Source organism: Primulina tabacum, chromosome 14, assembly GCF_025594145.1.
Source record: "Primulina tabacum isolate GXHZ01 chromosome 14, ASM2559414v2, whole genome shotgun sequence".
Lineage (NCBI taxonomy): Eukaryota > Viridiplantae > Streptophyta > Magnoliopsida > Lamiales > Gesneriaceae > Primulina > Primulina tabacum.
Window position 1 is genome coordinate 249,200 of NC_134563.1, and position 10,973 is coordinate 260,172.

The window sequence follows — 10,973 nt, forward strand, 5'->3', positions numbered from 1 at the left end:
GCGCCCATTCCACAATTCAAGAGGTGTCTTAGAGACAGACTTAGAAGGAACCATGTTCAATAATTATATTGCAGTTTGGATAGCATATCCCCAAAAGGATGTACTGAGCTTAGAGAAACTTAGCATAGACCTAACCATGTCCAACAAAGTCTTATTTCTCCTTTCAGAGACACCATTCTGCTGAGCTGTAGCTGGTGCGCTCAATTGGGATATTATCCCATTGTCTGATAAGTATGTTCTAAAGTCATTGGATAGATACTCGCCACCTCTGTCTGATCAAAGTGTTTTTATGCTCTTACCTAATTGTTTTTCCACTTCATTTCTGAATTCCTTGAACTTTTCAAAAGATTCAGATTTGTGGGACATTAGGTAAACATAACCGTATCTAGAGTAATCATCAGTGAAGGTGATGAAATACTCAAATCCACCTCTAGCTTGAACACTAATTGGTCCACATACATCAGTGTACACTAATTCCAAAACTTCATTGGCTCTATGTCCTTTAGATTTAAAGGATGTAAGGCTTGAGATTATTAGTCTTCATTGATGTGAGACTCGGAAGATATGAGTATGCATGATATAAAATGAGAAGCACTAAGTGAGATGGGAATAGGAAAGACATGGAAAAAGATGAGAAAATATTCAAATAGTTGTAAAGGGCCGAAGCTATGACGCACATGCGCGAAGAAATGCGCGCATATGCGCGACACGTCCAGAAACATTGGCGCACATGCGCGAGATAAGGCGCGCATATGCGCGACACCTCCAGAGACTTTGGCGCACATGCGCGAGATGAAGCGCGCATATGCGCGAGGTGTTGATGCCGAGACAATATGTCTCGCGCATATGCGCGAGAAGTCCAGCATGCACACTAAGTTGACACATGGCATGAGCTATATAATGTGTAACACTTTCATTTCTTCATATCCATCAGCAATAACCGAGAGAAAGAGATTCAGAAAAGCTCCAAGTTCTCCCTAGCTTAGAATTGTGATTGTCTCACATTTAGTTATCCGATTTTCGATCCGGGGTGATATTCGTACTCCTCTTGCTATTGGCTACAAAAGGAAGTAAGTATTGTTAATTTTCAACATGTTTTGAAGTTAAGATGTTGAAGAAATCAGATATTGATGGTTATTATGTATTCTTGTGATGTCTCCGAACGTATATTTGAAAACGGATAGAAGAAAGATTATCGTATGTGATTATTTTGTATTTTCAGAAAATGTGTATAGGAGATTATGCAGATTTTGAAGTGTGGTGGATGATTATTGAGAATTGGGAATTGTTGATATCATATATGTGTTATTGAGTTGATCGGTATCGAAATAATACGCCGTTATGCCATCCAAAATGTACCGAGAATGAATATTGTTACGTACATGTATGGATTGAATAGAATGTTGATCTTGTATCTATTGAACATTACCATTTAAGATTCATTGTGCCTCACTTCGACTTCGAGACCTCGACATCGATAAAAGTTCAACAAGAAAGGTATAATTCATGTGACTTTGGGGAGACACAACTCAAATGAGATTCAATTTGAGTTTCCCAACAAAATCCCATACTAGATTATGTTTATATTTTGAATGTTTATGTCTTGTTTATAGATTATATTCAAGCCTTGAGATAGGAGTCATTGACAGATTTGTCAAACTAGATGTTCGGTAGTATCGTCGCATTGGAGCAGTTCGACTCCATGTGTAGACACTCGATACAGACATGACCGAAATCTAGGAATGAGACGTACCGTTACCCCGATTTGGAGGGTAGGTAACAGACAGCGACGTCTTATTCACACCGGGATCCCTAGAGTAGAGTCGAATTGAGTCAGGACATGATTTGATTGATATTTCATGCTTATATTGATTTGGTTTCATACTATGGAACCTATTGCTTTTGATATTATTCATGATAGTTGTTTCATGATTTATATTTTTTTTATGCATGCATACCATGTTTTATACTGGGATTGGTTCTCACCAGAGTTTCCGGCTGTTGTTATGTCTGTATGTGTGCATAACAACAGGTGGGGCAGGATGAGGGTCACGACCGAGATGAGATCGAGATAGAGTGGTGGCTTCGGGCACAGAGGACTGCTAGTGGTTATTGTACTAGACTTGTACTACTTATGATTTGGAGATTGTATGGTATGGAACTTTAGTTTTGTATGGATGTATTAGGACAAACCATGTATTTACGTTTGTTGTAATTAAATAAAGAGAATTCTTATGCTTGGTTTATATACATTTGATTTAAAGTTAAAAGCAAAAATTTGACCCACGTTTTCTAACAACGATCCGATTAATCCCGTAAAGAACTGAGTTAGAGCCCGGGTCCCCACAACAGGTGGTATCAGAGCGATAGGTCCTTTAGACTGAGATAAGATAGGATGAGCGGGGTAGATCGAGTCTTCTTCCTTGCTTTTGATGTACTAGCATGATTTATTGCTTTCTCTATTACATGTTGTATTGTTATTTGAATTGATTTACAGCATGTACTTGTAAAGACTGAATCAGAATCGATTCTGGATCAGAGGTATATGATCAGAGGAGGGCTGAGACAGATTGTATATAGATTGTGTACTAATCTCTTTGATAATCAGATATGCCGCCTAGAAGAATACCACAACCAGCTGCAGGTCAAGTGCCGGAACAGGGTAGTACGTCAGGTACTCAGATGGACGTTACTGCGACACCGATGGAGACTTTGTTGAAGAGGTTTCAATCATTCCATCCACCTACCTTGAAGGGCACGGAGAATGCAGTGGATTGTGAGAGCTGGCTAGACGATATAGAGATGTTGTTTGAATCTCTTGCTTATACCGACGAACGGAGAGTGAAGTTGATTGGGCATCAATTACAAGAAGTGGCAAAAATTTGGTGGCTTACAACGAAACGAGCCCTGGAGCATAGAGGTATCGATATTACTTGGAAAGTATTTAAAGATGAGTTTTATCAACGGTTCTTTCCAGTGTCGTATCGAAAAGATAAAGGGGCCGAATTTGCCAACTTGAGACAGAGGCAGTGGAACATAGAAGAGTATGTTGCCAAGTTTTCTTCTTTGCTCCGATTTGCGCCACACGTGGCAGGAAATGACGAAGCGGTCGCGGACCAGTTCATCAATGGCTTAAATCCTGAAATTTTCACCTTGGTGAACACGGGACGACCCAATACCTTTTCTGATGCACTGAACAGAGCAAAGGGAGCAGAGGCTGGCTTGATTAGGCAGTGAGGGGCTTCCTATAGTGCTCAGAATCAGAGACCGCCACAGCCCGCCGCCCAGTTTCCACCACTTCCTCCTCGATTTGATAGTGGAAGCAGTAGTAGTGGCAAGAAGGATTTTTTGAAAGCAAAAGGCGGACCGTTTAAGAAGTCAGGGAGCAGTTCGTCGAGCTCCAGTGGGTCAAGACAGAGAGGTCATGGCCAGAGTGCAGAGTATACTGGTGTTTATTGCAGTTCTTGTGGTGGTAGGCATGCCACTGAGCAGTGTCAGGGAGTGATGGGCAGATGTAACATATGCAGGCAGCAGGGACACTTTGCTAGAGTTTGTCCCCAGAGAGGTGCACAACGATCCCAGAGTGCAGGGTCATCTGCATCAGTGCCTCAGATTGAGAGACAGACATCTGTACATTCATTCCAGCCACCATCTGCACAGTCTCAGCAGAGACCAGGAGGTAGTCAGACTGTGAGTCAACCTCCTAGACAGCAGGCTAGGGTGTTTGCACTGACCGAGGAGCAAGCCCAGGATGCGCCAGATGATGTTATTGCAGGTAACTGTTTTCTTTGCGGTTATCCTGCATATGTGTTGATAGACATAGGTGCATCGCATACATTCATCTCTGAGCGTTTTGCATTATTGCATTCATTACCTGTTGAGTCATTGTCGACTGTAGTATCTATTTCTTCTCCGTTGGGAAGTGGTCTTGTATCTGTGACTACAGTTAGAAATTGTATATTACAATTCGAGGGTCATGAGATTGACTTAGATTGCATTGTTCTTGGTTTGGCTGATTTTGATTGTATTGCTGGGATTGATATGCTAACCAAGTACAGAGCCACCGTAGACTGTTTCCACAAGATCGTCAAATTCAGACCTGAAATGGCAGAGGAGTGGAAATTCTATGGGAAGGGTTCCAGATCTCGGATTCCCTTAGTATCTGCTTTGACTATGAGGAGATTGTTGCAACAAGGAGCAGAAGGGTTCCTTATTTATTCAGTAGATTTACTGAAGCTGAGCTTGACGTTGGAAGATTTGCCAGTGGTTTGCGAATTTGCGGATGTATTCCCAGAGGAGATTCCAGGGTTACCTCCAGTACGAGAGGTTGATTTCAGTATAGATCTTATGCCAGGCACTGTTCCTATATCTCGAGCCCCGTATAGGATGGCGTCGATAGAGTTGAAAGAATTAAAAGCACAATTAGAAGATCTTCTAACCAAGGGATACATTAGACCGAGTGTGTCTCCTTGGGGCGCACCAGTGCTATTTGTACGGAAGAAAGACGGTTCTATGCGATTATGTATTGACTATCGACAACTGAACAAGGCGACGATAAAGAACAAGTACCCATTGCCTCGCATTGATGATTTATTTGATCAGTTGCAGGGATCCTCTGTTTATTCCAAGATCGATTTGAGATCTGGATATCACCAGCTGCGAGTACGAGATATTGATATACCAAAGACAGCATTTCGAACCAGGTATGGACATTACGAATTTATTGTCATGCCTTTTGGTTTAACGAATGCTCCGGCGGTGTTTATGGGACTGATGAACCGCGTCTTTCAGAGATATTTAGATGAGTTTGTGATTGTTTTTATTGATGACATTCTGGTGTATTCTAAGAGTATGACTGAGCATGCCGATCATTTGAGGATTGTATTGCAGACATTGAGAAAAGAGAGATTGTATGCCAAACTTTCCAAGTGTGAATTCTGGTTGAGACAGGTTGTCTTCTTGGGTCATATCATATCTGGAGATGGTATTTCTGTGGATCCGAGTAAAGTTGAAGCTGTGATCAGTTGGCCGAGACCGACTTCGGTGCCTGAGATACGCAGTTTCATGGGTCTAGCAGGGTACTATAGACGATTCATCAAAGATTTCTCCAGTATTGCGAAGCTGATTACCCAGTTGACACAGAAGAATGCACCATTTGTGTGGTCCTGAAAATTGCGAGTCTAGCTTCCTAGAGTTGAAGAAGAGGCTGACCAGTGCACCTGTTTTGATTATTCCTTCAGGTACTGGCGATTTCGTTGTATATTGTGATGCATCCCACAGAGGGCTAGGATGTGTTCTTATGCAGCGGGGTCATGTAATCGCATATGCCTCTAGACAGCTGAAGCCACATGAGTTCCGATACCCAATTCATGATCTTGAATTGGCGGCTATCGTATTTGCATTGAAGATCTGGCGTCATTATCTCTATGGCAAGAAGTTTGAGATTTACTCTGACCATAAAAGCCTGAAGTATCTGTTTTCTCAGTCAGAATTGAACATGAGGCAGCGTAGATGGCTTGATCTACTGAAAGATTTTGATTGCGAGATCAAGTACTATCCTGGAAAGTCAAATGCAGCAGCGGACGCCTTGAGTCGAAAGGTATGTTCCTTATCATTATCGACGATAGGTGTTTCAAATATGATTGAAGATTGTTGCTTGTCGGGTTTAACAGTTGATACAGCTAGTAGACCTCTACGACTTGCTTCGATTCAAGTTGAACCAGATTTGATTATGCGAATCAAAGAAGCGCAGAGAACTGATCAGAATATTCAGAAGTCGATTCAGATGGTCAGATCAGGACATCAGTCAGAATATCAGGTACATGATTATGTTATGTACGTGAATAACCGTCTTGAGGTGCCAGATGTACCAGAATTGAAACAACAGATTATGTCAGAAGCGCACTGTAGTCAGTTCAGTATTCATCCTGGTGGCAGGAAGATGTACAACGATCTAAAGACACAGTTCTGGTGGAAACAGATGAAGTCAGACATTGCCGAATTTGTGTCTAAGTGTTTAAATTGCCAACAGGTGAAGGCTGAGAGAAAGAAGCCCGGAGGCTTACTTCAGAGTTTGTCTATTCCAGAATGGAAATGGGATCACATTTCCATGGATTTCGTGACGAAGTTACCTCGATCATCCCGAGGCTGTGACGCGATTTGGGTCATTATTGACAGATTAACCAAATCAGCGTGTTTTATTACATACAGAATGACATACCGACACGATCAGATGGCTGAGATATATGTCAGAGAGGTAGTCAGATTGCATGGTGTGCCGAAGTCTATCGTATCAGATCGTGATCCACGATTCACTTCTCACTTTTGGCACAGTCTGCATCAGGCTTAAGGTACGACATTGCACCTGAGCACTGCTTATCATCCCCAGACAGATTGACAGTTAGAGCGGACTATCCAGACTTTAGAGGACATGTTGAGAGCTGTAGTGCTAGACTTTGGCACTAGTTGGCAAGATTCACTACCTTTGTGTGAATTCTCATACAACAACAGCTATCAAACGAGCATAGAGATGGTACCGTTTGAAGCTTTGTATGGCAAGAAGTGCAGATCTCCTCTATATTGGGATGATATCTCTGAGGCACCAGAACTTGGGCCTGATATGATTCGTGATATGACTGAGAAAGTAAAGATAATCCAGAAAAGAATGAAGACGGCACAGGATAGACAGGCCAGGTATGCCAATATCAGACTTAGACCGTTAGTATTTGAACAGGGAGACAGAGTATCCTTGAAGATTTCACCTTTCCGAGGCGTTGTCAGATTTGGAAAACGCGGGAAGTTGTCTCCTAGATACATCGGTCCATATGAGATTCTTGAAAAGATTGGCGATCGAGCATATCGATTGGCTCTTCCTCCTTCTCTATCCGGGATACATGACGTTTTTCATGTATCAATATTGCGAAAATATATGCCTGATGATTCTCATGTCATTCGGCCTGACGAAGCTGAGCTGGATAAGACGTTGAGTTATGTTGAACAACCGATACAGATTCTTGATCGGAAAGAAAAACAGCTCAGAACGAAGACTATTCCGTTAGTGAAAGTCCAGTGGAGTCGTCATGGCATCGAAGAAGCGACTTGGGAGACAGAAGCAGATATGAGAAAGAAACATCCCGAGCTATTTACATGACGTAAGTAATTCTTCAGTTTTGATTATATTACTTTTTATGTATGATTCGATAGATTGCCTACGATTTCGAGGACGAAATCATTACTTAGAGGGGGGAAATGTAAGGCTTGAGATTATTAGTCTTCATTGATGAGAGACTCGGAAGATATGAGTATGCATGATATAAAATGAGAAGCACTAAGTGAGATGGGAATAGGAAAAACATGGAAAAAGATGAGAAAATATTCAAATAGTTGTAAAGGGCCGAAGCTATGACGCACATGCGCGAAGAAATGCACGCATATGCGCGACACGTCCAGAAACATTGGCGCACATGCGCGAGATAAGGCGCGCATATGCGCGACACCTCCAGAGACTTTAGCGCACATGAGCGAGATGAAGCGCGCATATGCGCGAGGTGTTGATGCCGAGACAATATGTCTCGCGCATATGCGCGAGTTAAGGGCGATATAATGTGTAACACATTTCTTCATATCCATCAGCAATAACCGAGAGAAAGAGATTCAGAAAAGCTCCAAGTTCTCCCTAGCTTAGAATTGTGATTGTCTCACATTTAGTTATCCGATTTTCGATCCGGGGTGATATTCGTACTCCTCTTGCTATTGGCTACAAAAGGAAGTAAGTATTGTTAACTTTCAACATGTTTTGAAGTTAAGATGTTGAAGAAATCAGATATTGATGGTTATTATGTATTCTTGTGATGTCTCCGAACGTATATTTGAAAACGGATCGAAGAAAGATTATCGTATGTGATTATTTTGTATTTTCAGAAAATGTTTATAGGAGATTATGCAGATTTTGAAGTGTGGTGGATGATTATTGAGAATTGGGAATTGTTGATATCATATATGTGTTATTGAGTTGATCGGTATCGAAATAATACGTCGTTATGCCATCCAAAATGTACCGAGAATGAATATTGTTACGTACATGTATGGATTGAATAGAATGTTGATCTTGTATCTATTGAACATTACCATTTCAGATTCATTGTGCCTCACTTCGACTTCGAGACCTCGACATCGATAAAAGTTCAACAAGAAAGGTATAATTCATGTGACTTTGGGGAGACACAACTCAAATGAGATTCAATTTGAGTTTCCCAACAAAATCACATACTAGATTATGTTTATATTTTGAATGTTTATGCCTTGTTTATAGATTATATTCAAGCCTTGAGATAGGAGTCATTGACAGATTTGTCAAACTAGATGTTCGGTAGTATCGTCGCATTGGAGCAGTTCGACTCCATGTGTAGACACTCGATACAGACATGATCGAAATCTAGGAATGAGACGTACCGTTACCCCGATTGGGAGGGTAGGTAACAGACAGCGACGTCTTATTCACACCGGGATCCCTAGAGTAGAGTCAAATTGAGTCAGGACATGATTTGATTGATATTGCATGCTTATATTGATTTGGTTTCATAGACTATGAAACCTATTGCTTTTGATATTATTCATGATAGTTGTTTCATGATTTATATTTTTTTTATGCATGCATACCATGTTTTATACTAGGATTGGTTCTCACCGGAGTTTCCGGCTGTTGTTATGTCTGTATGTGTGCATAACAACAGGTGGGGTAGGATCAGGGTCACGACCGAGATGAGATCGAAATAGAGTGGTGGCTTCGGGCACAGAGGACTGCTAGTGGTTATTGTACTAGACTTGTACTACTTATGATTTGGAGATTGTATGGTATGGAACTTTAGTTTGGTATGGAATGTATTAGGACAAACCATGTATTTACGTTTGTTGTAATTAAATAAAGAGAATTCTTATCCTTGGTTTATATACATTTGATTTAAAGTTAAAAGCAAAAATTTGACCCACGTTTTCTAACAACGATCCGATTAATCCCGTAAAGAACTGAATTAGAGCTCGGGTCCCCACAAAGGATCTCTTAGTCATCTTACCTTCCAAACAGGAATTCACATACAGGCAAGGATTCTAACTTTAAATTACTTAAAGGACCATCCTTTACCAACCGTTGAATTCTATTAAGGTTGATATGACCAAGTCTCAAGTGCCACAAATAAGTTTCATTAGTGGGAGACAATTTAATTCGTTTGTTGGATTCAATGTGATGCAAAGAGCTGTCATCTTGTTTTAAGACATACAAATCGTTATTCAAATGTCCCTTGCAAATAAGGGATTTATTCAAGGTAATATCAACCACCATTTGTGAAAAATGGACATAATATCCTTGTCTAAACAAAAAAGCAACATAAATCAAATTTCTAGTAATCTCCGGAACATAATAACAATGTCTTAAAACCAAATGTTTATTATTCGAAAAATAAAGATAAACAATTCCAACAGCTTTTGCAGACACCACAGCCACTGTGCCAACTCTTAGAGTATGTTCCCCTTCATTGAGGTTTCTGGTTACTTGGAACCCCTACAAAGTATTGCATATATGATTAGTGGCTCCAGAATCTACAATCCAAGTATCAGTAGAATCAACCACTAAACAAGACTCAATAAAAGATAACTCACCACTAGCTTGCTTCTTGGAAGCTAGATATCCTTGGCAGTTTCTTTTTCAATGACCCTTTTCTCCGCAATGGAAACATTTTCCCTTAGGCTTGCCATCTACCTTGACCTTCTTTTCATTCTGTTGAGGACCTTTCTTGTTGGGCTTCTTCCTTTTATTCCCATTTTTGCCTTTCGGCTTGGAATAAGATGGCCCAGCAGAAGCAACAACAGATGCATCGCCAGTTTTAGTCTTAAGAACACTTTCAGCATTTTGGAGTTCCTTCATCAGCTCAGTCAGGGACATGTTTAGCTTATTCATGTTATAGCTAACCTTAAACTGTGAGAACATCTCAGGGAGAGTCTCAAGTGCCATGTCGACCTGAGTCTCTGATTTGATTTCAGCCCCTAACACCTCAGCCACGTTAAACTGAGCGATCAATGCAAGCATATGATCTCTCACGGGCGTCCCAGGTTTCATGCGCTTGTTCATAATGGTTCTAATGGCTGCTTGTCGTGCCTGACGTCCTTGATGCTCAAACATTTCTTGGAGGCTTTCCATGATTTTTGTAGCAGTGTCCATGTTCTGATGTTTCTGTTGCAGCACATTTGAGATGGATCCCAAAATATAGCAACGGGCCATCTCATCAGAACTGATCCACTTATCATAAGCCTGCTTTTGAGCTACTGTGGACTCCGCCGTAGGCACCGATGGACAGGGTTCATTGAGCACAAACTTGTGTTTCTCCGCAGTTAAGACAATCAATAAATTACGTTTCCAATCAATGTAATTTTCTTCGACTAGTTGGTTGTTGGTTAATATCATAGACAGTGAATTTCCAGTCATTTTTCTGAAATTAAAATAAATTTAAATGAGCAATGCAATAAATAAAATTATGTGTTATGCATGAATGCATTTGTAGATCCCAAAAAAACTACTACAACACAGCAATTTACCTAAAACTCCAAAATACATAATTTTTTCTTTAGGAAAAAACATGTTATTTATAGCTAGGCTGGACCCTCCCACTAAATTCAATATATCTAGCAACTCATGCAATATTAATTTAGTATTGCTTGATTTTGGCCATCAAAAGATATTGTAAAAATATTCTATAGGAAACTCTCACAATATCATTGACTTAAGTGTATACCCTTAAATTAATTATTTATCAAGTATCAAATTAATTATGTCACCTATAGGGTGGTCACAATTAATTTTACTATAAAATAATTATTGGTCCAATCAAGTAACCAAAACAATGTAGCCCTCCTATAGGGAGACCAATAAAATTGGCACGAGGCATACATATATTCTTACTAATGGACTAATAAGGGAGACC

The 10,973-nt window shown here is 40.4% G+C and overlaps 1 protein-coding gene across 1 annotated transcript; it reads right to left on the reverse strand.

The window, feature by feature from the left end:
- Nucleotides 1-9,806: 9,806 nt before the first annotated feature.
- LOC142524944 (uncharacterized) lies at nucleotides 9,807-10,477 on the reverse strand. The gene is made up of 2 exons (XM_075629102.1): nucleotides 9,895-10,477; nucleotides 9,807-9,829 (listed from the first exon to the last, which is right to left on the reverse strand). The coding sequence occupies exons 1-2, from the start codon at nucleotides 10,475-10,477 to the stop codon at nucleotides 9,807-9,809; spliced, it is 606 nt and encodes a 201-aa protein (XP_075485217.1).
- Between the last annotated feature and the right edge of the window lie 496 nt (nucleotides 10,478-10,973).

What these genes read in the sequence shown, in the direction of transcription:
- LOC142524944 (XM_075629102.1), bottom strand. Translation starts at nt 10,477, where the DNA reads ATGACTGGAAATTCACTGTCTATGATATTAACCAACAACCAACTAGTC. An exon ending in GGAACTCCAAAATGCTGAAA is followed by an intron (nt 9,830 to 9,894) that starts GTGTTCTTAAGA and finishes TCTTATTCCAAG; the next exon opens with CCGAAAGGCAAAAATGGGAA.